The 24252-nt window shown below is 56.6% G+C and overlaps 2 protein-coding genes across 3 annotated transcripts; both read left to right on the forward strand.

Annotated features, from left to right (window-relative positions):
* The first annotated feature begins 108 nt into the window (after nt 1–108).
* ACVR1B (activin A receptor type 1B) lies at nt 109–18181 on the forward strand. Of its 2 annotated transcripts, none has more exons than XM_086768829.1 (9): nt 109–211; nt 8765–9004; nt 10325–10573; nt 11781–12011; nt 12394–12561; nt 13119–13275; nt 13784–13908; nt 14510–14640; nt 14839–18181. In XM_086768829.1, the coding sequence occupies exons 2-9, from the start codon at nt 8830–8832 to the stop codon at nt 14962–14964; spliced, it is 1362 nt and encodes a 453-aa protein (XP_086624955.1). In that variant the 5' UTR covers nt 109–211; nt 8765–8829; the 3' UTR covers nt 14965–18181. The 2 variants fall into 2 exon arrangements, with proteins under 2 accessions (XP_086624955.1, XP_086624956.1); XM_086768830.1 differs by lacking the exon at nt 109–211 and adding an exon at nt 1552–1623.
* Nucleotides 18182–20140: 1959 nt separating this feature from the next.
* On the forward strand, nt 20141–24206 carry TAMALIN (trafficking regulator and scaffold protein tamalin). Its single transcript, XM_086768834.1, has 8 exons — nt 20141–20296; nt 21895–21944; nt 22382–22436; nt 22750–22852; nt 22947–23040; nt 23117–23183; nt 23280–23346; nt 23437–24206. The coding sequence occupies exons 1-8, from the start codon at nt 20141–20143 to the stop codon at nt 23850–23852; spliced, it is 1008 nt and encodes a 335-aa protein (XP_086624960.1). The 3' UTR covers nt 23853–24206.
* Nucleotides 24207–24252: the final 46 nt, after the last annotated feature.

Raw genomic sequence — 24252 nt, forward strand, 5'->3', positions numbered from 1 at the left:
GGCCCCGCCCCCCGGCCGCGCGCCGGCGCTCGCCCCTCCCGCAGGCGCTGCCGGCCGCTCGGCACCGAGGCCGCGGCGCTCGCCATGGCCGCCCCCTCCCCGCCGCCGCCCCCCGCCGCCCGCCGCCGCCACCCCCCATCTCCGCCGCCCGCCGCCGCCGCCGCCGCCCTGCTCGCTCTGCTCCTGGCCGGGGCGCTCGGCGGGGCCCGCGGTGAGTGGCGGGCCTCCGGGCCCGGCCCGCACCGGGCACAACATGGCGGCGCGCCGCCCCGCCCCCGCCCGGCGCCGTGAGGAGAACCGGAGGGGAAGAACCGGGGGTGGGGGGATCGGGAGGGGTAGCGGGGATCGATGAGGAGGAGATCGGGGGTGGGAGGGGGCAGGGGCGAGCCCGTCCCGGGGGGGTGAGGTCGGCAGGGCAGGTGGGGCGGGGGGGGGAGCGGGCAGTGAGGGTGAGGTTTTGTAGGGGGGGAAGGGGGTGCGGGAGGATTTGGGGGCCTGGGGACGCCCTCGAGGCTGGGGGGGGCCCTGAGGGGTTTGGGGGGGGGGGGATGCTGTGGGCAGAGCGGGGGCAGGGGCGGGTGTGTCGGGGTGGGGGGGGGCTGTGGGGTGGGGGGAGCCTCCGGAGGCGTCAGGGCCCCCGGGGCGGTGGGACTCGCAGGGGGGCGTTTGCCGGGGTGTGTGGTGTGAGGGGGGGACCCTGGGCTTCTCTGGGGGTCGTGGCCTCCGCAGAGGGGCGGCAGCAGTTTGGGGGTGGGGGCTGGAGAACGGGGGGGGGTGGTGCTGCGAGGGGCACCCGCTCGCCTTGGCGTTGGCTGGGGGGAGAACTGGGGGTCTTCCGGCTTGTCTTCAGGAGATAACGAAGGAAACTGGAAATTAGTGGATGTTTTTCCCAGAGTGAGGGGGAATGGGGGGGTCTGTGTGTTGGGGTGCCGGGGCGGGGGTCACCGGGGGTGTTTTGTGGCCCCTGGAAGCAGGGGCTCGGCGTGGGGCCGGGGGATCGCCCGGGGCGGGACGTGCCACCGGGACGTTGCTGGGCCTCGGCCGGACCCCGTCCATCAGCCCGCTGACCCAGCGGAGCGGGGGGCTTCAGCAGCCCCCGCGCACCGGGGACTGCGCTCTGCGCTTAACGTGTAGCCTCTTGGAATCTGTGGAGATGGGGTGTTTTTTTTTTAAAGAAACCTTTTTAAAACCCCGCGCCTCTGGATTGTAACAGCTGTGAATATTTGTTTGGAGGGACGTCGGTGAGGGAAAACTGGTTTTTTTTCAGTTGTTTGTTCTGTGGCGATCCTTTTTCTTTACCTGGGGGGTGCAACCGCTGCCGCTTCTGAGGGAAGAGCGAGAGGTATTAGCTCCACGCTTTTAAAGACATTGGCCCCTTTCCCCCGCGCTGGATGGGCCCGGAGCATCTGAGCGCCTCCGGGCAGGGACGGAGAACGGGCCGGTGACAGCGGCCTCTCCGGCGTCCGAGGCTTCGCCGCGCAGTCTGTGTCTCTGTGGCTATCAGGGGCGATCGCTGCTTGTGTAACGCGGGTACTTGTTCCGACAGGAACCGCACTGAAACACTTTTCTCCTCCCCAGTCCTCTCGCCGTTCGTGTTATGCGTTCCCAGCCGACTGTCAGAAGGTAATAACTTTGCGCGTGCAGATCTGGACTTGTTGGCTACTGAAAATGGCTTTAAACCCCACTGGGGCAGGAGGGTAGGGGTTTATTTGCGAGTCCTGGTGAATCTGGCGCTTTAGAGGAGAGCGGCTGGGCTTTGTTTCACCTGAAGTAAAATCCAGGCTTAAGAAGGTGTTTTCAGCTTTTCGGTGATAAGCGGCAAAGCAGGACCAAATGAGGCTCAGCGCGTGTCTGCTCTTAGACTTTCACTTAGTGTTTTATATAAATACAGCCGGTGTTTCTTAAAAAAAATAATAATAAATAAACAGGAAAGGGCCAATTGACTGTACGTATCCCCTGGAAACTCAGCTGACTGTCAGTGACTGCAGTGCTGGCTATTGTTTGTGCTCAGTACGTGCTGTACGGTTTGTTGGTTTTTTTTTTTTTGCCCTGTCTGGTCAAAGGTGTGAGCTCAACCCGGCTTTGAGGGTGCGAGGGAGCTGGATGCAGGGCGGCAGGGAACAGAGACCCTCACCCTGTGAATTGTTTGCTGCTCGAGCAGCCGTGATGCGCGTCCGGCGTGCCTCCTCAGCTAGCCGGGGCTGCCCTTACCGTTGTGCTTTGTACCAGAGGTCTTACCCGCTGCTTCTTTCAGGGTAGGCTGGGAAAACGTCCAAATTTCTGCGGTGCTTGGGAGTCAACAGGGTGGAAAACACACACCCGCACCACACATACACGCACACCCTGCCCCCCCGGCTCCTTCCTTAAAAAAAAAAACATGGGAAAAAAAAAAAGGTGCCTCTGCAGCCGTGGTTACAGGGTGGTTGTAGATAGGCTTTGTGTGCTTGAAATAAAGGAAAAGAATGCCATGGGGAGCAGTCTTGGGCCAGCAGATTTTATTATTAACACCTGCCTAAAATATTTACCCGGTTAAATCAGGCAAGCTCTACGTGGTCCATAAGTTACATCTTACAACTTTCCAAGAATGACTTCTCTAACTGGAAATTAAAAACAGTGTCCAACAAGCATTCTTGAACTCCTTCAGCTCCTTGGCCAGACAGCTTGGATTTTTTTTTCCCTGGGTACGCCGTCCGCTGCCAGCAGTGGATGCTCCGGAAATCGCCTGTTGCGAAAGGAGTGAAGTAAAACGTCAGTTCTCTTAACAGCAAGCAAAGTTCACTGGGTGTTGACCCGTGGAAATATGTTCTGCGCCGCGCAGCCAGCGTGGTTATCTGAGCAGAGCGAGGAGGAATCGCTCTTCTCGAGGGAGAAAGCTGTGATGGCATTGCAGGGATGAAACGTTCGCTGGTGCTGAGCCTGTAGAGTCAGACCCGCCTGTGTGAGCAGTTCTGCGGGGCGGGAGCGCTTTTTTGTCCTTATTATTTAAGCTGCTGGCTTTCCAGCCTCCCTTTTCGTTGACTGTTGACCCATATTTATATTTTTTTTCGTCAGAAAAGCAGCCTTCCCTACACATTAAAGCCCCTTGACAAGGGCTTGGCTTTCTTGCTGTCTTCTGTGGGCTTCTTGGAAGTGACCTGTGGACTGCTGGGTGTTGGAACGTAGACTGCGCGTTACACAACTTGTTATTTAGGCTCTGAAAAAAACGTGTGCCCGTTGCCTGATAATGTACAGCGTGGGTTTCAAGTCTTGAAAACCATCAGCAGCGATCCGTGTATCTGCCTTGCCGTGTGGCTGGTTTGCAGGACTGTCTTCCGCGGTACTGGTGTGGTATGGGTGGCTCCTAAACTGGTTTCCTAACCAGTTAAAACACAAAATAGGTGTCGGACCAGAGCCTGGAGAGGGAGTTCGGAGCCGTGTGTCTGTTTTCTGAGTTGAACAGCAACAGCAGCAGAAATGTCAAGGCTTCTTCTAATTAACCTAATAATGATGAGACTCCTGTCAATTCGCTTATTTAAAATTCATTTAGAAGCTCTCCTTTTGTGTTACTTGAGTAGATGCAGGGAAAGTTCTTCACTTTAAAGGTGAGAGCACATTCTTCCTGCCTTTTTATTTTTTTTTTTTTTCCCCCGTTTAGTGTATGTTTTCTAGTCAGCCGTGATGTGTTCGTGTCGGGTTCAGCCTGTGCCAGGGGACTGCAGCCAGCTTGAAAAAGTTGGGACTCTTGTTTCCAGCTTTAAATATCCTGGTGTAATTTTTAGTTTCTGGATGACTTGCGTGAAAGTGCTTTTTTTTTTTTTTTTCATAGTACTTTGCAGCTAATTTTAACTCTGTTTCATGTAGCAGCAGTGGGTCAGTAGATTTCACAAGCACCCGCGAGGAGCAAAAGAGATGCTGAGAGCTGAAAGTAGGAGGAGAAGCTGATGGGGCAGCAAGATGTGGGAAAGATATTGGAAGTGGCGGTGCTGTATCTACAGAAGGTGAAATACGTACTTGTTTTTTCAGCTCCTTTGTAAGAAAACAGGAGCAGTGTGAGCGTCCAGAAGCGGCCTCGCACGTGATTTTGGAGATGGGTGTAGGTGAGCTGCCTCTGGCGCCTGGGGGAGGTACTGGAGTATCAAAAGCGAGCGTTTTGGGCTCCTGCGCATCCTGGATTGGGATGGAGGGATCCCAGCTCTTGACTCCAGGTAGCAGAAGAATCAAAGTGAGGAGAATGGAAAGTAAATCTTTGTTTTTAAGGCCTTCATCAGATGACTTTGAGCGTCTTGGGGTCATGTGGTTGAAAGGGGAGGTGAAGGGACTCTTGGAACAGACCTCACTCCCTTGCTGCGAGGGAATGGATTTTATTCCTAACCTGCTCGTGGGCAAAGCGCTCTGTGATAAAGGTTATTCTTTATTTATTTCAGCACAGCAGCTAGCGAAACACTGAAAGGTATTTCTTTCTTCCCAGCATGTTCACACATGTCCCTCTTCATTACAGCGTCTAAAGAAGCACAAACCCAGTCGTTTTCCATTTCTCCTGCTAACGTTATGCTGCAGCAGCGTTAAAACATCGCTGCCGGATCGGCTCTCGTTAAGTTAGGTGCTGTACAGAGACGTAATCAGTTGCAGCTCCTGTTCCAGAGCCTTGTAAAGGCTCACAAGTCAGAGGAGTCATTGTTCTTCCAGCGCCGATTCAAACTGTTGAAAAAGAACAGCAGCTTACGATCTCTGCAAAAATCTGCTTATCCGGTAAACACGTGGGTGGTTATTGGCAATTGTGCCGATGATCGTCTGCAGGTTAACGATCGTCTACGTCTTGATCAGGTAGCGTTTAGCCCTGCGAAAATGTCATCTCGGATAGCAGAGCTTCAGGAGGTTTTGGAAAACGTGTTCCAAAGGGTGGTTAACACCATGACTTTAGGTTTTGCTGTGAAACTTTCCCCTGTCTAGCTGCAGAGACATCTTGACACATGCAATACTGTGCGAGAATAAATATGTGCAAAATGAGCTCAGATAGTTGCTGGGGAAAAAAAAAAAAAAAAAAGAAGTGTTCTTTGACTGTTGGAGCTTAATATTTTAGTCTTCCTGGAGCCTAGAGCTCTAATCCACAGAGCCCCACCTGTTTGGGTTCATTTTGTCACCTTTAATGGGGGAGTTTGGTGCAAGGGGGTCTTCTCTCGTTTTCCTCTCTGCTGTAGTTAATGCAAAGTGATGCTGATACCTCCGTGCTCCGGGTTCCTGCCAGGAGCGGCCCTGCTGCCGCCCGTAACCCGTGCCCCTCGCTGGGTGCCTCGCGGGGCTCAGGGTGGTCGCTTGAAGGAGCCCCGGGCTGCGTTGGTTGAGGAGGAAGGAGAGTTTGTCTTTGGGCAGTGCCGCTCTGTTTTTCAGGAAGAGCGGTGAGGACCGACACTGGGCTGGCTCGCGCGTGGGATTGATGCCGCGGCTGCCTGCGCTCTGCCGTGGATTAAATCGCGGTGAGGGTTTGCTTCGGTATAAATACCGACCCGGTCCGTCTCTTGAGTGAGAACAAAGCTTTTATTCGGAGGATCTGCAGCTTAACGTTAGGCTTGTTTAAACAGCTTCTGCGAAGGGTTGGGTTTGTCTCTGAGCAGGATGGCAGAAAGAGCGTGCTGAACGGATAGAGCAGACTCCGCTGCCAGCTTCGGCAGCACCTTCCCTGCAGACTCGGCCCCGGGCGCTCTGCGAGGGGGAGCTGGCTGCCCCAGCTGCGTGAACTGCTCTTTTGTTTTCCTTTGCCCCATCCATTTCCTTCAGCTCAGTCTGTTTCTTCTATTGAGAAGGTTATATGTTTTGCTCAACGGGAGCTTTTCTTCCCAAATAAAAAGACTGCTGTTGTCATGAAGAATGCTTTGATTCGCTCCCGTCTCCTTTCGCTTTGCCCAGGCGGCCCTGTCTGCTCTCAGCAGCACGCGAGAGATGCCCGGTGGGGAGCTCTGCGTACCTGCCTGTTTTCTGACTCACCCAAGGGGAAACAGCAGTTGCGTTTTCCTGGCTTCTGGTGTTACTGATACGAGAAGAATTTTCCCTTCTGGTTAATCCAACTTGAAATGCTGGACCTGTAGTTCTCCTCTCTGCCGGAAGCTGCCCGGTTCTCGGCGAGCCCCGGCGCAGACAGACCTTTCCTCCCTGGCACGGCCGGTGCCGGCGGGAGCGGGGCCCTTCTCGCTGCAGCGCTGGCAGCGGCAGTAGGTGATGCTTAAGAGGGGGTATGGCGGTAGCGATGGTAGATGCGTATCCCGGACTTTTTCATAATAAAAATAAAGACAGAGTCAGCTGGTGGTTGCGTGAGGGAGGCTGGAGCTGGACTTCAGCTTCTACCCAGGGATCTGACCGTCTTTCATAAAATTTGGGAGTGCCGACCTGCGGCCCAAGGGTTATGGACAGGAATGTCTGGAAAGCCCCTTGAGGGTCTTGTAAGGAAAAGATGTAGAGAAGTCCACACGTGTGCTGACGGCTTAATTTGCTTTGTTCACACTGCTCTCTTTACCATGGGGCTTTTTGAGGTGCAAACGTAAGAATCGCTGTTAAAAAAGAGCGGTTATCTCCAAGGGGGAGCATCAGCTGACACTGCCACGAGGTGGACCGAGGCCGTGCTCTGTGGCCATACCCCTCCCTCGCAGGAAACTTCTGCTTTCTGCACAGAACCGATAAGGATCTGTCCCTGCGCACTGGAGCTCTGCTGTCACACCAGGCAGGGAAACTGATTTGGTTCTTTTTTAATTCTTCAAATGAAGCCGAGCAGATACAACCAGCTCCTCTGCTTTCCTTCTCAAAGGGATGCTTCATCTCAGGCCAGATACTTCAGTAAGAAGTTTACAAAACCAGTTTTTTTAGTGCGTTGAAGTGTTTTGTTTACTTCTGGAAGCAAAACTGCCGTAGCCTACATCCCGAAATCTTGGGTTTGAGACCTTAGAAATGAGTCGAACAGGAACAGCGTTCAGGTTTGCCGTAGCTAGATCAAGTTGGAAGGAGGCTACATGGTGAAACGTGCGTGGTTTAAATGTTTTTAATTTGTACCTTGAGTTTTTGATAGGGTAATACAGGAGATGCTGTCAGACACTATTTCCTTTTAGGTATACTTGAAGGTAGGAATGCCCTGGCTGCTCTCTCCTTTCTCATTTTTTCATGAGAGCTCCCTGTCCATTTTCTCTTCTACGTCCCTTTCGCTTGGCCTGTGCTAAGCACGCAGCGGTAAGCTCCATTTGCTCACCATGCTTCTTAAAGACGTCTCACTTGACAGCTCTTCTGGGTTTTACTGGCTTTTTGCTGCTTCTGCAGCTTTGAATCTGGTTCAGACCCCGCTTGCGTCTGCGTTTAGCCTGTCTGAGATACTGCAGCCCACCTTTGCGCTGCTGGGCAGCTCGCAAGAGCAGCTGGGAGATGAGGAGCGCGGTGTCCAGAGAGAATTGAGCGAATAGTAATGCAATTAGCCTAACTGATTTAGCTAGGACCCTGGCGATAAGGGATAATGGCTGGCTTCCTCCTAAACGAACCCTGAAGCTGATCAGGACCTGCTTGTTTTTCGTGACGCTCGAGGTAACGTGTCCCCAGCAGCGTAACTCTCCGCTGCGCTAACTGGGAACAAGAGTGCCGTGAATACCCTTGGATGCTGGTGCTCCGCAGATCTGCTGGTTGCCAGAGCGGGTACGGCTGAGGGCTCGGCGTTTCCCTTCCCCGTGGGCAGGCGGCTGACACGCACACGCGAGCGTCGGCGGTGGCTTTGGCGTGTGTCTTCGGATCGAGAGGTACAAGCAGGCGTAGAGAGGATTTAGCTGTCGGACTGGGGAGAGTTAACTGTGGCGCTTGTGTCTTTTAAAACACTTCTTCAAACTCTCTCTACCTGAAAGACCATTTCTGCAGCGGGTAAGTACATGTTTCTGAATCCCTCCGGGGAGGCTGAGAGATCTGATGAAAGCTGAAGAAAATACTGCGTGCTGCTAAACAAGCCCCACCCTTCTTCTTGACATTCTTGTGTTCGCTCTTTGTTCCCAAGGATGGCGATGCCTGGGGATTTGCTTACAGTTTTTCAGGCGGCTTGAGAAAAGCACAATGACAGCTGCGAGGCGGAAAAATGTGGGAATCTGCCTCGGAGTTTCTCCTTCGCTCTTTACCCAAATAATCTTCTTGGAGAGCAGACAAAACGCCAGGAATGTATTTGACCCAAGGTAGTGTCTCGGATCAGGAAAGCAGTTACTAAATAAGTGACTGATCTCGTTGGGCGTAACACGCTTGGCTTGCGCAGTTGGTTTGAGTTGGTTTGGTTTTGGCATCTGCCAGCTGTTTGTTGTCTCCCGTGAGCTGAGGTGGTCGTCCCTCACTAATCTTGTGACGGGCTACTCGTTTTTGGTGTAGCTGAGGAAGCCTGGACAGCGAGTTCAGGTGACATCGAGTCTGTCCGTTTGAGTAATCGTTGTTTGCAGTTTGAGTTCTGAGCCCGGCTTGGGAGTGGATCTCTGTAAAATCTAGCCTGGCTGACTTGGGTCATCTCTGTTAGCGGTTGCAACAAGGGCAGGGAAAAGGACTGTCTGGGCAGGCGTCTTCTGGAAAGGCTTCTGTACCTCCACGTTGTATTTTGTGCTTCAGTTGTGTCCGTGCGGGTCTGAAATACTGAGCGTGACTTGTTCTGTTCCTAAAGTCTCATTCCTGAGCCTAAGAATGACCCATTCCCTCTGAAGTGGGAAATGAAAAGAAGAAAGTTTTCTCTCGTGCGAGCGTTCGATCTCCGGTGGTTTTTAAGGAGGTGGTCTTGGTTTGATTTCTGCAGCTTTGACATGTTTGTGCTCCGACTGCAAACAAGCGAACTCCACGTGCGAAACGGACGGCGCGTGCATGGTCTCGGTCTTCAACCTGGATGGTGTGAAACATCACGTTCGGACCTGCATTCCTGAAGCAAAACTAATTCCTGCTGGGAAACCCTTCTATTGTCTGAGTTCGGAAGATCTGCGTAATACTCACTGCTGCTACTCTGATTTTTGCAACAAAATTGATTTAATGGTTCCCAGTGGTGAGTAAAGAGCTAAATAAATGGTCTGTTTGAAGTGGGGAGGAGATAAGCTGTCTGTCTGGGATTGGGAATAAGGAGTTCTTGGCCCTGTTTTCACTTCTTCCCTTAGGTTGCTGTGTGAACTTGAGCGCTAGGTTTATTTCCTTCATCTGTAAAGTGGAAATAATAACAAACTACTTCAAATTAAAATGTGAAGTTGCTTGAACTCCCCTGTGGCCGACAAAATGTCACCAGATCTTAGATGATGAGGTTGTACTTGAGGGTAGGAGAAGCTTCCAAAGTTTAGGGTGGTTTGTTTTTGGTTTGGTTTGTTGTTTTTTTTTTTTTTCCCCCCACCTACACTTAGTGGCTCTGTGTTATGAGACTCCTCTCACCTTCTTGGCCTTGCTGCTGGTATCCTCCAGGCTCCTGAAAGCAGCAGCAACGTTCATCTACAGCTATATACAAACTTCTGCTGCCTGATGCTGCGTGCCTGCAGTGACCTGAGCACGCTGCGCGTTCCCTAGGCGCAGCTCGGATCCCTCCTCTGGCGCCGAGTTGTGTAGCCTGCCTTTTATCGCGTAGGGTTGGTTTCCTTCTAGCACTGCTGATCTTTTCAGTGACGAGCCGTCAGTCTGAGAACATTGCAGCAGCTTCAGAGTAAAGTGTGTGGGGTGGAAGGGCGTCCAAAGTCTGAATATGTGAAGAGGAAGCAGCCCTGCCTTTGCGTGAGGGTGTGGGAAGTGTCTGCTGCTTTCTAATTCCTGGGCCAGAGAGGGCACGCAGTACTTCCTCGTACCTCACTGCCCTCTGGTTTGGGCTGTTCTGTAGTGGGTCGCGAGAAGACTGCAGTGTCCGTCTGCCTTGCGTGCAGTGGGGAAGTCTTACCTGTTCTCAAAAAGACAAATAATTGTTGTCTTCAGGTACGGCTCTTCGCTGGTTGTTACAGGGCGAAGGGCGCAGAGGGAGAAATGGGTCCTTCCTGTCTGGTTGGTTTTTCTCCCACTTGGAGAGTTCAAGTGGAAGGTAAAACGCAGACTGTTGTAGCAAATTCAGCCCAGAACAGGCCCCCATCGACTTTTAAACAGCAAGTGCTGTAATCCCTGATCCCACAGTTGAAGCGCGATCCTCTTTTGGGGGTTTTAGCTGTAGCTTGTCTGCCTGATGACGTGATCGGTCCCGTGTAAACGCTGTTACTTGACGTGCCCTCTGCCATCCTGGAACAGCAAGCTAAAATTGTCCAGGCTCCGAGAGGATAATTAAAACACAGGAAGAAAGTCCTTTAAGAAGGAGTGATAATTTTCTAAAGCGGTCTGGTTTTCTCCTCCCTTTTCTCTCAAGGACACCTGAAAGATAACGAACCCCCCTCGAGCTGGGGTCCTGTGGAGCTGGTGGCGGTGATTGCCGGACCCGTCTTCCTTGTGTTTGTTGTCACGATCATAGTAGTCTTTGTTTTTCATCACCACCAACGAGTCTATCACAACCGTCAGCGGCTGGATATGGAAGACCCCTCGTGTGAAATGTGCCTGTCGAAGGATAAGACCTTGCAAGATCTAGTTTACGATCTCTCCACCTCCGGCTCTGGCTCAGGTATTGAGATATGACTGGAAACGATGAATGAGAACTTGTGATTGTCATGGAGTAGTCTGTTCCGGGCTCCTGGTTGGCACAGCTTGGCACGTTGCCTCGTCAGCCTGTTCAGGTTGCCTTGTCCTGAGTAATGTGGAGGGCACGTTTGAAATTCGGTCACGCAGTAGATGCAGTAGCCACGACGCCGTGTCGGTGCTCAGTGCTTAGCGATAGTTCAACTCCTCCTTAACTGCTGAGGAAAAATAGTTTTGTGTAGCTTTCCTCCTTTTCTGCAAGAGGATGGCTCAAGTGGCTGAATCTATTTCCAGTTTAGCCTTGGAACTGGATTTGGGTTGGAAACAGACGTTAGCTGCTCACCTGTGGGGTTGTTGGCTTTCAAAGGAGGATGCAGGATGTCACCTGCATCAAAGCTGGCAGGAAGATGGGAAGGATCCCAGCAGCTGAAAACGTTGCAGTGTGCAAATACTGCGTTTGCACAGCCCGTTTCATCCCACAGAGTCCTTGGGTCTTCGGAAGTGAACAACGTCCAGTGTTCGCTTTTGTAGCACTTAAAAAGAAACCATCCCCAGAACAGATAGGGAAGTTGTTGTTTTATTCATGACTTTGATCTGTGAAAGCAGTTAGGTTAAAAAAAAAAAGAGAGAATTTTGAAGCAAATGGAAACTGTAGGATAATCCACAGAGGCAGAGAATTTAGCAACCTTTAACATTTGAGCAGGGAATAAACCTTCAGCACCACATCTGCTAAAAATAAAACATTTGGGGATCTCTTCTGTACGTACTCTCAGCTGGTGAGCCCTACAGCTTACGTAAGAGGTGGCAGCTCTGTTAGGACTCCTTTCTTGGGAGAAGTTCTGGGGATTTACTGCTTTTTCGCAGAGCCTGTCTTCAACGAGTTCTGCTCTTTGCATATTCAGACTACAGCTTTTTTGATCTGCCGTGGAGCAGGAGTTCCCCAACTGCTCTGTGCCTAATCGCTGGCGCTTTGCAAGCTACTTCAAAGTGAAATGCAGATGCTGCCCAAGCAGCCAAATCGTACGTCCCACGCAGGAGCTACAACCGTTTGCTGGTTTGGGTCTTGCTTAAGCTGCTGGTTGTTACCAAATGTAGAGCCTTCTAGGTGTGACGATGCTCCACTCCAGATTCTGGGGTTTCAGGAGATTCTTTTCATGCAACGGGCACTCATCCCTCCAATTTCTTGTCTGTAGGTTTGCCGCTTTTTGTCCAACGGACTGTGGCTCGAACAATTGTCCTTCAGGAGATCATTGGTAAAGGCCGCTTCGGGGAAGTGTGGCGTGGCAGGTGGCGTGGAGGTGACGTAGCTGTAAAAATCTTCTCTTCGCGTGAGGAGCGTTCCTGGTTTAGGGAAGCGGAAATATATCAAACCGTTATGTTGCGACACGAGAACATCCTGGGATTTATCGCTGCGGATAACAAAGGTAAAAAGTGTCTCGGTCCCGAGAGCAGAGACTTCACCAGCGTGCGGTCTGCTCTTGAGAGCTGCATTTCTTCACCTGGATGTACAGTTAAATGGTTAAAGAAAACCGTCAACGTGCTTTTTGAGTAGCTCCCTATTTGACCGTTTCTTGCCGAAAGATGGTAAAATCACTGCTGTTGTTGAGAGGCGTGATGGCGCATTAGCTGTACCTTACAAAGGCGTGGTTTGCCTTAAAGTTCTTTACCTTATTTGCCCCCACGTTGGCTGTTGAGCTGCAACCTTACCCAGCAGCTCTCCTCTGCACCAAAAAGGCAAAAACGCTCGATGGTTGTGCGCCATCCCTGCCTTGTAGCCATCTGAGCACAGTCTCTTTCCTGCTGCAGATAACGGAACGTGGACTCAGCTGTGGCTCGTCTCCGATTACCATGAGCACGGCTCTCTCTTTGACTACCTTAATCGATACACAGTGACTATCGAGGGGATGATCAAGCTCGCCCTGTCTGCTGCTAGCGGACTGGCCCATCTGCACATGGAGATTGTGGGTACTCAGGGTAAGAGCAAAGTTTGAAAAGGTCTTGGGAATTCCTGAGGGGAGAATAAAGCAGGATTGACGAGGGGAGCTGATGTGCTGCGCAGAAAACACTGCCCGAGTCAGCCCCGATTCATCTGGTCGCTGTTGAGCAGAAATAAACTGATTGCTTTGTCTGGCTGCAAGCCTCGCACTAGCTCCTGGGAGGTATATCAGGATTTTACATCCCTGTCCTAAAATCGGTGCTACCTGGGTGGGATGTTAGCGCGAGCAGCGGAATTATAAACTCCTTATGTCCGCATCAACCTGCCTGATGCCCGGGACGAATGAGTTTATGTCCCTCTTGAGGCCTGTGGATGCTACTGCATCAGCAGTGCCTCCGAAGCCGAGGGGAGCCTTGCCGTACTGTAGGCTGCCAGCACCGCTCTGTTCTCGAGCGCTGAAGTGTGTCCAAACAGGAAAATGTGTTGCAACGCTGAGAGTTTAACTAACGCCCTGAAATCCGGTACTGCCTCTGCGCCAGTTTGACTAACAGATTTCACCAGACCTTGACCCTTGCTTTTTATTTCGCTCTGTTAGGAAAGCCGGGGATTGCTCACAGAGACTTGAAATCCAAGAACATCTTGGTGAAGAAGAACGGCACGTGTGCCATCGCTGACCTTGGTCTGGCTGTCCGGCATGATTCGGTTACGGATACAATTGATATTGCACCAAATCAAAGGGTCGGAACCAAACGGTAGGAGAACGGTGCTCTCGGACGGTGTTAGAGGGCATCGGAGCGTGACTAGCAAATGCCTGAGCTGCTGGTTGAGCACTGGTGAAATTCTCTTTCTTAAGCATTTCCGGGTGTCTCGCAGAGCGTCAGCGTTGTGCTCGGATTGATGTCGAGGGGACGTCAGTCCCTTCGTCTCCAGGTGCCACCAGGCTGAGCGGTGTAGCCCAGCTACGGAAACTCAGCACCAGGGAGCTCGTCTGATTCTTGACAAGAAGCTTGGCATTCTCAAAAGCCTTTTGGGACCTGCTCTCTGGAGCCTTGGATGTTTTTAGCTCTTTCCCAACTTGCTATTCTTCTTGAGTTACTTTGTTCACTCTGTCAGACCGTGGGGCCCAGTTCTGTTCTGGTTAAGGCTGCACAGAGCAGAGTTTTGTCTGCTGAGAAATGCTACGTGGGAAAACTTGCCATTTGCTATCTTCCGGTGAATCCCCTCTCAAAACTAACACGCTGTTCCTTTTCTGTTCTGCAGATACATGGCCCCTGAAGTCTTGGATGAAACCATTAACATGAAGCATTTTGATTCTTTTAAATGTGCCGATATCTATGCCTTGGGCTTGGTCTACTGGGAGATCGCTCGAAGGTGCAACGCAGGAGGTAATACCCTCCGTGTGCCCCTGCTGTCGGCTTCGCTCGCTCCTGGGCTTCCCAGCCTCGGTGATTTCTGTTGGCGGGGTGTTTGTGAGGTTTGAGGGGACCCTGGGGGACGGGGCTGTGGGAAGATGTGTCACAGAGTTAACAGAAGTGACCCACAACTGCTGTCCAGCCCGGGCCATGTGGGGAAGCGGGGGTTAATGCTCTGTCCGGTGGCTGGTGGTGCTCTGAATGGATTTTACGGAAGTGGTGGTGCCGATTTGGTGGGTGAGTTTCTTCCCCCGAAGAGCGCAGCACCACGCGTGTGACAGTCCTGCTGCCTTCAGCTCGCTCGAGATTCCCTGACTCTGCCTCTCTGCTGGGAGGTGTTGATCGCAGCGCGCTGACTCTGTTCCAGTTTGAGCAGCTGCATTTTATTTCCCTGAATTTTTTCTTGTAAACTCCAATCCCAGATTCTTCATTTCTGTTCTAAATAACTGCAAAGTGTTGACGCGTCTCGGCAGTGAGTCATGTAGTCCAAACCAGTATCCGTCTGCCTTCAGTGAGCGCCGTGGCCATGATCCCTTCTCCCAGGAGCTGCATTTCCCCCTTCTCTGCCTTTCAGGTATCCATGAAGAGTATCAGCTTCCGTACTACGACCTTGTACCCTCCGATCCTTCTATTGAGGAGATGCGGAAGGTCGTATGCGATCAGAAATTACGACCTAATATCCCGAACTGGTGGCAAAGCTACGAGGTAAGGTCTGCTTTTGTCTTCACATCCCCTTCCCCCTCAATCGGGTGAGTAAAGAGTAAGTACTGTAAGTCGAGCTCCGGTTTTAGGTGGTGTGGAAGGCTGCGTCGGTGTCCAGCCAGGCAGCAGCAGCCTGGCAGAGCCCGACTTAGGGTTGGGGAAGAGAAAGAGCACTGACATTTGCCATTGTTTCTTGCCTAGGCGCTACGAGTGATGGGTAAGATGATGCGAGAGTGCTGGTACGCCAACGGAGCGGCTCGACTCACCGCCCTCCGCATTAAGAAAACCCTCTCGCAGCTCAGCGTCCAGGAAGATGTGAAAATCTAGGCTCGGAGCCCCAGCAGGAGGAAACTGCGCAAAAGCTGCCGTGCTAGAGTAGACGTGTGATGGAGGCCTACCTCGTGTTTCTGCCCAATCTACTGCTACCAACCAGACAGCGTGACCTACAGGCTGCTAGGTGGGGTGACGGAGCCTATTGAGTTGCTCTCTTCCCTGCTTGGGTATGAAACAATCAGAAACCTTTTATGATCACCTCCTGACAGCGTGAAGACTTGAGAGGGACTTAACCTGAGGGATCTCAGCCGTGATCGTAACTCTTGTTTCTTTAATGGAAATCCCTGTAAAGCTCAGTGTGCGCGGTGCACCCGTTGGCAGCGTTTGAGGCCGGGGTGCGAGGTGCTGGGAGTGGGAAGGGAAAGGGAAGGTTTTCTTGCCGCGCTCTGAGGATTTTTCCGGGGACTGGCACGTTAATGCAGAAAAAAGCGTTTGCAAAACAAATGGTGCTCCCTTCTGAGAGGCTGAGCCTGAACAGTTTATCAGCTTCACGAAACCGTTTCCCTCCTTTTTCTTAAGCTTGAAGAATTCTCAATCGAAAACAGAAATCTGACTGGCTGTCAGTGTGCGCAATGGTGTATGCATGCGCGAGGCGCGCGTGTCCCCCGTGCCTGTTCATCTCCTTCCGTAGACGTGCAGTGTCTGCCCGTAGGGTGGCTCATCTCCGTTCGTGCTTTCTGTGCATGTGCAAATCTAAGAGTGTCCTTTTTTTGAGCTGTGCGCGCTGGTGCTCTCCGTGTTGAGTAGTGAGCATTGTCTAGCTTGGACAGGCTGCTTAAAACCGAGATCCTGAGCTCTCCGATGGGTGCTGTGGCCTTGCTGTCCGTACGCCGACTGCGGGAACGTCCCATCAGGTTGCCTCACTGCCACCCCCTCCCTGTTTTATTTTTATTTTTATTTTTTTTTCTTCTTAAGATGAAACAAATGAGGAACTGACTTCTGTCCTAGAATCCAGGTTTTTTTTTTGTCTTGAGCCCCGGGGGTTTGTCATTCTCAGGATGGAAAGAGGGACTTGGGAGGGAGAGATGCCACGGAGCTGAGATGCGTGTCAGAGAGAGAGCAGGCACTGCGCCCAGCGGGAAGGAGACCAGGCCGTGGGGAAATGCAGGAGACCGTTCCTGTAGGAACGCAATTCCTGAATCCGCCATCCAGGCGCCCTCGCAGGCGCGCTCGGCAGCGCGGAACAGGCTTTTTGGGGCCTGAGCCGCCGGGGGCCGGGCGCCTGGGTGTGCTCCGCGCCTCCCGAGGGGCGCTCGGCAGGACCCGGCAGCGGGGTGCGGGTTTGGAAATGGACGTCCACCTTTTTAATATACATATATAAATATCTCATAATCTGGAAGTGACTGTGTATAACTCGTGGGGTGGGGGGAACTGCATGAATTTTCTTTTGATTAAATGCCGAATCAGGGTGAAGCAGAGTTGGTTTGAGTGTCGTCTGCAGCTGGGCCTAGCAAAAATGGAAGTAGCTGAGGGCTGAGTCTGTCGTGCTGACCGCAGCGCTCGGGGCAGTCTGAGGAGTGCCGGTGGCGTGGTGGCTAGGTCAGTATCTACGATATATAACTCTGAAGCCATAACTTTTAACTGGAGTGGTTTTGATTATTATTTTTTTATTATTATTTTATGGGAGGGTCTGGATTTTAACTTTTTTTAATATTGTTAATTCTTTATAAGAGAAGAAAAACAATCTATAATTATTACCTCTTGACCTGTTTGTTTGTAAAGAAATCACTGAAAAAAAAAAAAAAAAAGAAGAAAAAACCAAATGCACACAGCTCAATTTACACTGGAACTGTTTCTACTCAAACCTTGCGCCTGCTCTGTAAGGTGAGGTTTCATCTCTGCTCCGGCTGCCGGGGTTAACTCTTCCTTTTTTTTTTTTTTTTTTTTTTTTTTTAAACACTCTGTTCTTGCTGTCTGTGTATCTGTCCATGTGTCCGTCTTCCCCCCAGCTCCCTGTCTTTGTCTGTGACCTTGTGTAAAGTGAGGAGCGTGGGTTTTTTGCCTCGTGTTTGGAGCCGTTTTGCATCCTCCCGCGGCGGTCGGCGGTCGGGCGGTGCAGAGCTGTCACGGGAGGGCCGGCTGGTCGGAGCGGCCTGGGGCGTTCGCTTTGTGAATGTACAGCTTCCCTTCCCTTTCCGATTTGTTCTGACTTCTCTCAGCCAGAGGTTACTGTCTGTCTCCGGTACCGTACATCCCTTAACCAAACCCTTCTGCGTTTCGAAACCGAGGTGGTGGGCGCTCAGAGATACCCTAAAGACTCTTCGGCTGCTCTGCCAGGACCCCGGCGACGGCCCGTCCCAGCGGGTTGGGGTCTTAGCGACTGTGAAATAAACTGCCATAGGAAAGCCCGTCACGCTGGTAGGTACGTCTGCGCGCGCTCCTCCGCGAGCGCTGCGAGCTCTCGTTTCGGAGTACGGGTCTCCCGTCCGCGTTAACTCTGCGGGCTGCTTCTCCAGGACGCTCAATCGGCTACGTAACTTGCACTGACTCACTCACCCGCCCCTCCAACTGTTGTAGCCACACATGCATCTGCCTCAGCGCTAAACCAAACAGCGGAGCGGTTTCAGGCCGGATAAGGTTAGAAGGGGTGAGGGCAGGACGACGGGGGCATCCCCTGTAAGCAGGGTTTGCAGTAGCAGCCTTGTTTGTAGAGAGGTGCCATCGCTGGATGGTCGAAACCGAGGAGGATCCGAGGTGGGAACGCTGACTATGTAGCACTCACACAGCACTTTTCCTGCAAACACGCGCCAGGGAGGCGCAGTGCTTACTTAGCTGACTGGTAGCAAACATAGGAATCGCTGCCCGGCTCCGGGGTGGCTGCAGCAGCTGTGGAAAAAAAAAAAATGCAGCGCTGTAGACAGTTCAGGACACGAGATGGGCGCAGCAGCAGCTCGAAACGGGGAGGGGAGACGTCACTCGAGGGCAAATTGTGCTGGGGAGAGGCGGGGGTACGGAGCTTGTGCTTCTGGTCCGTGGCGCAGGGTTAATCAGTGGTACGCTGGCTTCAGAACAGATCTCTTGGTACTTATCTGCCCCTTTTATTTGTTTGGTTTTGTATATTTTATTAGAAATGGACTGTAAAATAGCCACTTAGACACTTTACCTCTTCAGTATGCAAATGTAAATACAATGTAATATAGGAAATCTTTTGTTTAATATAAAACGAGGCTGTCGGTTTCTGCTGTACATTATTAAAAGTTTGTTTTATTCACGTGAGGTGTAGCCTGAGTCTCTCGCACTTTGCTGCCGAGGCTTAGCCGTGGCGTAGAGGGGCGGGAACCGAGCCGCAAAGAGCGGAGTAGTCCGCAGCCCCTCGGGAAGAGTCGAGCGGAGCTTGGTCACCCACAGCTACGATAATCTCCTTGGGTGAATCTGAGTGGTGAATATTCCCGTTATTCGTGGAGACGCGGCTTCCGTCGTCTGCCGTGCGCTCAGGAGATGCCTCGGCCGCAGCGGAAGCGAGGCGAGGAGACGGCAGAGTGAGATTTCCAACCCGCGCAGGGCTGAGCACCTGAAACCGGGGCTCCCTCTCTGCGGCGTGGTGACAAAGGAGGGGGGGTTCGGCGGGCAGCTCCCCGAAGCGTCCCCCTGGCTCCGCGCGCGCGGACCCGCAGCTTCCGAGAAGGATAAATCTGCGCCCAAACTGCCCGCGTCCCTGTAAAATCCTATTTGCTCGGAGGGCAAACGCTGCTGCGCAGACCGGCCCCGCTAATTCTCCCTAATTGGAGCCTCCCGTGAAGGAGCATGTTGTGAGCGGATCAGGGGGAAAATCCGCCGGGGCCCGGGGTCCCCCGTGGGCTCAGACGGTGCTGGGGAGGGGCGGCTGGAGCCGCCATCTGGGCTCACCCCTCCTTGGGCTCCGGCTTTGTCTGCGGCTCCTGCCACGGGAAAGCCGGACCCTGTCCTGGAAATCCAGGCAGTGCCTGAGTTCAGAGTATGGTTTTTATTTAGTTAAAAGAATATAAAGGCAAAAAAAAAAATATATCTTTACCCCTCTTTTAGGAAATGTGATGGGAAAACAGGTCTGGGATGGCTTCAGCCAAGGGGCCAAGTCGTTACTTGGGCTGCTGGATTTTGGGAGTGGGGGTGGGATGTTCCTCTTTGCTCTCTGATAAAGGGTTGTGGTTTGGTGCCCCGGGGTGGTGGTGGGCTCAATCCTGTCCTTTCCCAACCCCTTCCAAGCCGGAGCAGCTCGGCGCTGGGAGCAGCGTTGCCTCCTGGTAACCCCTGGGCGGCCTGTGGGCGGGTGGCTTGGGTGTAGCGCCAGCGGGATTGTTACGAACCGGGGTTTTTTTTGGCAAATTTTAAATAAACATCTGGGCAAACTCCTCGATTCCAGCTGGAAAATTCCTGCCGCCTCCCAGTGCAGCGCAGCGAGGGGCTGCCCGACGCGTCTGCAGCAGACACCACGTCTGCCTCCGGGAATTGTTCTTTCCTCCACGGCCCTGTCCCCAGCACGGGTAGGCTCTCGCAGGAACGGTTTAAATCCTCCGGTCCGCCCGCGCTGGCAGCAGGGCTCCGGGGGGCTCCAGCTTCCGCCGTGGATGACACCCCGACGGCGGCCCTGGCGGCGGGGTGCTGCCCCGGGGGGTGAAGCGGCCGCGGGTGCTTGGCCGGAGTCGGGCTTGGGGCAGCGGCGAAGCGAAGCCCAGCGTCGCTCCTGCACCCCGGAATCCCGCCTGGTCTCTGCCCTCCCCAAGTGTGACCCCTGCCCTCCCGCGCAGCGTCCCACCCTGCGCCCCCACCCCGCCGCGCTCCCTGCTGCCCCACGGCCTCAGCCCCGGCGTCCCCCCCGGCCCGGCCCGGCCCGGCCCGGCCCCCCCAGGCTGGACCCCACGGGGGTCCCTGCGCAGGACCCAGCCCCGGCCGGGGCGATGCCGGATGCGGGGCGGGGCTTACCCGCACAGGGGGCGTGGCTTGTGGTTAGAGAGGGCGTGGTTTACAACATGGGGGCGTGGCTTAGTGGCAAAGGGGCGTGGGTTTAGCCACCATTGGGCGTGGTTTGGGGCGGCGGGGCGTGGTTTAGCGCCCAGCTGCGCTTGGTTAAGGGCACGGGGGGCGTGGCTTAGAGCGCAACGGGGCGTGGTTGCGCGCGGAAAGGGGCGTGTCGGGCGCTGGCCCCGCCCCCCGCGGGCTGATATAGCGGCGCTCGGGGCGGCGCGGCCCGGCCATGACCCTGCGGCGGCTGCGGCGGCTCCGGCCGAAGGAGGAGGAAGAGGAGGAGGAGGAGGCGGCGGCGGCAGCGGCAGCCCCGGAGCGCCCCGGCCCCGCCGATGTCTACAGGGCGCTGGCAGCCACCGGCGGGACCCTGCCCCGGGTGCGCAAGGTAGGGCTGGGGGGAGCCTCCCGTTCAGGCACCGGGCGAGGGGGGACGGGACGGGACCGGGGATGCGGGGTGTCCCCGGCCCGCACGGGTGCCGCTGCCTGCACCCTGCCCCGGTGGCCCTGTCGTGCTCTGGAGTCCTCCCCGTGTCCCGCTGCAGTGTCCCCATCCCACCCCAGTGACCCCCTCCGGCCCCTTCTCCTGCCCCAGCATCTCCCCACCCTGCTCCCGTCCCGCTCCAGCCTCTTCCCAGTATCCCCATCCTGCTCCGGTGTCATCCCCTCCAAGCTCCATGTCCTGCCCCAGTTCCCTTCCCACACCCTGCCCCGGTATCTTCCTTGTGCCCCCACGTCACCCCAGTTTCCCCCCCAAGCCCCACGTCCTGTCCCAGTTCCTCCCCCTGTCCGACCCCGCAGCCTCTGGGGGGTGGGGAGAGGCCCCCAGCCCGGTGTTACGTGACTGTCACGTCACCAGGCCAGGCCTGTCCCCACAGCCCCCCCCAGCTCTACCCCACTGGGAGGGCAGGGGGACTGGGCACAAGGTACCCCGGGGTTGGGTTTGGTGGGACGCCAGGCCGTCCGCCGCCACACCCCCGGGAAAGCCCCTCTCCGGTGGCGCTGGCCTGTCACCGCCCCGACGCTCCCCCCAGTCCTGCGGCGCTTCCTGAGCGTCGGGGGGAAGCGAGAGCAGAGCCGACATCCGGAGCAGAAGGGGCCGTGCTGGCGCGGGCCCGGTCACACGCGGCGGCCTGGCTCCTGCTCACCGGCCGAGGCCGCCGCCAGTGACGTCCCGGAGGGGGCCAGGCTGTCCTGCGTCACCTCGCCGTCACTGGGGTGTTGTGGGGGCCCGACGTGACAGGCGGCAACTTTCCCTGTGGCGAACGCACCCGATTCTGGTGGGTTTGCACTTAAATGCCTGTGAATGCGTTTGGGATGGACGCCCACGGGGCTGGTGACACCCACGGGGCTGGTGACGCCCGTGTGGCACAGGACAGGGGGAGCTGGTGGCACCTGGCCACCACGGAGACGGGCCATGTGCTGCTCTCGAGGCGCAGCTCACGGTGACGCCGGCTGCACCCGTGCCAGGATCGCCGGAGCCCAGCGGCCGTGGAGGGGCATTTGGGGACAGCCCTGTCACCTCCTGCCCCGCGGCGAGGGTCCTGGCGTGCCCGGCCGGTCCCTCCGCCGGCCCACGCCTCTGCACCCTCCACAACAGGGACATTGTCTGGGCCGGAGCGGGGGGGGGGGATTTTGCATGAAAAAGCCCGACTTTGTGACCACAACAGGGCCCCTCTGTGCCCGGGCCCCCCCCAGAGCGTGGCGTGGGGTGGGGTGCGGCGCGGGCTGACGTCAAAGCGTGGGGCGAGCGCGGGGCAGATGTGAGGGTGGCTTTGAGCACCCATAAAAGCCTCGTTATGCCCAGCCGGCCCGGGAGGGGGGTGCACGCGGGCGCTGGTTCGGTGCCGGCTTGGCACAGCGCTCCCCGGGGGTTCGGTGGGGTCCTGGTGGGGCACCCCCCTTGTTTCGACCGTCCCGAGAGGGGCTGGCAGGGGAACGGACCCCGGGACGGTGACCCTGCTGACAGCTCTCCCTCTGCCGCAGGGCGCAGGGTTCAGGTGGGCATCCCCAAGCCAGTCCCCGGAGGAGCACAGGTAGGGACTGGGGGTCCGGGCCCCGCTGACGGGGGTGGGACACACGAGAGTGGGGGGCTGGGGTCGGTGTCCCAGGACGCTGCTCCCCCCTCTGCTCCAGGTGCCCCACGGGGGCTGGAAATGGGGGTCTTTTTTTTTATGGGGGGACCCGGGGCAGGTGAGAGCAGCAACGGAGACACAGCTCCTGGGGGGGCCCTGGCACCCCAAGACCCCATGGGGACCCTGCCCAGCACCCACGGGACCGGCTGCAGCGCTCTGGCTGAGGCCAAGCAGGGGGTCCTATCCCTGGGCGGAGGGGGGGTCCTGTCCTCGGGGTCCTGCCCGGCGCAGAGAAAACCCAGACCCCGCAGCAGCGACGGGCGCGAGGTCCCAGCAGGTGAGGCGGGGTGGGGGGTGCCGGGGGGCTCTGCCTTGTCCCTGACCCCCGTGTCCCCCAGGAGGGTGGTGACACTGGAGAAGAAGGCGGAAGAGACCTTCGGCTTCGAGATCCAGGTGGGTGCCGCGCCGCGCCCCCCGCCCTTCCAACTCGCACCTTGCTTTGCGTGGAGGGTATTTTTAAATTGCCGCTGAGCCGGGGTTTATTTTTAGCCGTGACGGAGCTGCCTGGTTACCGAAGCCTCCCTCGGCGGGGGCGGCCGGGGGGGCCCCACTTGGGGCGCAGTCATCTGCGGCGAGACCCCTCCGCCCCCCCCACCGGGGCTGGGGTGCTGCCCCACATTGCCCCGCAATGGCTGCTGCTCAGGGAGGACCCTGGGGGTCCCCGCGCCCCTCACCGCCCCCCCCCCGTTGCCCCCCCCCGTTTCAGACCTACGGGCTGCACCACCAGGACAGGAACAGCGTGGAGATGTTCACCTTCGTGTGCCGCGTGCACGGCGGGAGCGCGGCCGAGGCCGCGGGACTGAAGGCCGGTGAGCGCATCCCGCGGGTGGGGGGGGATTCGAGGGGGGGGCCCCCCGGCAGCCAGGCCCAGCCACCCCTGAGCCCCTTCTGTCCCCTTGCCAGGGGACACCATCACGGGGGTGAACGGGCTCAACGTGGAGGGCGTCCGGCACCGCGAGATTGTGGAGATCATCAAGAGCTCAGGCAACGTGCTGCGGTGAGCTGGGGGGGTGCGGGGGGGGTCCCGCGTGGCCCCCCCCCAGGCCCCCGCGCTGACGGCTGCCGCCCCGCAGACTCGACACGCTCTACGGGACTTCGATCCGGAGGGCCGAGCTGGAGGCCCGGCTGCAGTACCTGAAGGTGAGGGGAGGGGGATGCTGGGGGGGGGGGGGGGGTCGGGAGAGGGGGTTGCTGGCACTGGGGGGGGGGTCCTCACCCCCCTCCGCTTCCCCACAGCAAACGCTCTACGAGAAGTGGGGGGAGTACCGCTCGCTGATGGTGCAGGAGCAGCGGCTGGTGCGGGGTGAGTGGAGGCCGGGGGTGGGGGGGGGCTGTGGGGCACCTCCCGGCCCCCCCGATCCCCCCCCCCGCACCAACCCGTGTCCCCTGCCAGGCGTGGTGGCCAAGGACCCCAGCATCTACGACACGCTGGAGTCCATCCGCTGGTGCCTGCAGGGTGAGGGGGGGCTGCCCGGGGGGTCCCCCAGCGCCTGCGGCAGCGACGACTCCATCTACCAAACCTGCCTCTTCGCCTCCGCCGACTCGCTGGACCGGGACAAGGACGGCGACAAGGACAGCGGGGGTCCCGCGCCCCCGCCGCCGCGCCCCCGGCCCGCCCTGACCCGCAGCGCTAGCCTCAAGTGCGGCGGGGGGCCGGGGGCCGCGGGGAGGCTGTGGGCCCGGGCCGGGGACCCCGGGGAGGGGGCGGCCGCCCCCCGAAAAGGCTGGCACAGCAGCTTCCGCCGCCGCCTGCTCAAGTTCATCCCGGGACTGAACCGGGCGCTGGAGGAGGAGGAGAGCCACCTCTAGCCGGGGGCTCCGCCGCCCCCCCGGACTATTTATTTATTTATTGCGAGGGGCTGCACGCCCCCCCCACCCCACCTCCCCCGGGGGCCGCTGGAAGGAGCTCGGGGTCGGCCCCGGGGGTCCCAGCTTGGCCCCACCGGCCCCAGGCCGTGGGGGTGGTGGCACCGAGGGACGGACGCGGGGACCCTCGCTAAGCCACCGCTCATCTCAGGAATCGGTGCCCTCCTGGCCGGGGGCCCCGGGGGGGTCTCCCTCCGGATCGGGGGGGGGCCCACGGGGGTCCTGGCTCCCGCCGCCCCAGGGGCTTTTGCACCGCGCCGCTGCGCCCGGCGCGCGCCAATACAGAGACTTTTTGCAGCGGCGTGTGGCTGTGACTGGGGGGGGCACCGAGCCCCGAGGGGAC

This window comes from Chlamydotis macqueenii, chromosome 29, assembly GCF_036417535.1.
Source record: "Chlamydotis macqueenii isolate bChlMac1 chromosome 29, bChlMac1.mat, whole genome shotgun sequence".
Taxonomy (NCBI): Eukaryota; Metazoa; Chordata; class Aves; order Otidiformes; family Otididae; genus Chlamydotis; species Chlamydotis macqueenii.

Bases quoted from the DNA above. Each gene is read 5' to 3' on its own strand.
- ACVR1B (XM_086768829.1), top strand. From the start codon at position 8,830: ATGGTCTCGGTCTTCAACCTGGATGGTGTGAAACATCACGTTCGGACC. The intron at 12,012-12,393 runs GTAAAAAGTGTC...TTCCTGCTGCAG, and splicing joins TATCGCTGCGGATAACAAAG to ATAACGGAACGTGGACTCAG. The intron at 12,562-13,118 runs GTAAGAGCAAAG...TCGCTCTGTTAG, and splicing joins GGAGATTGTGGGTACTCAGG to GAAAGCCGGGGATTGCTCAC.
- TAMALIN (XM_086768834.1), top strand. From the start codon at position 20,141: ATGACCCTGCGGCGGCTGCGGCGGCTCCGGCCGAAGGAGGAGGAAGAG. The intron at 22,437-22,749 runs GTGGGTGCCGCG...CCCCCGTTTCAG, and splicing joins CCTTCGGCTTCGAGATCCAG to ACCTACGGGCTGCACCACCA. The intron at 22,853-22,946 runs GTGAGCGCATCC...TCCCCTTGCCAG, and splicing joins GGCCGCGGGACTGAAGGCCG to GGGACACCATCACGGGGGTG.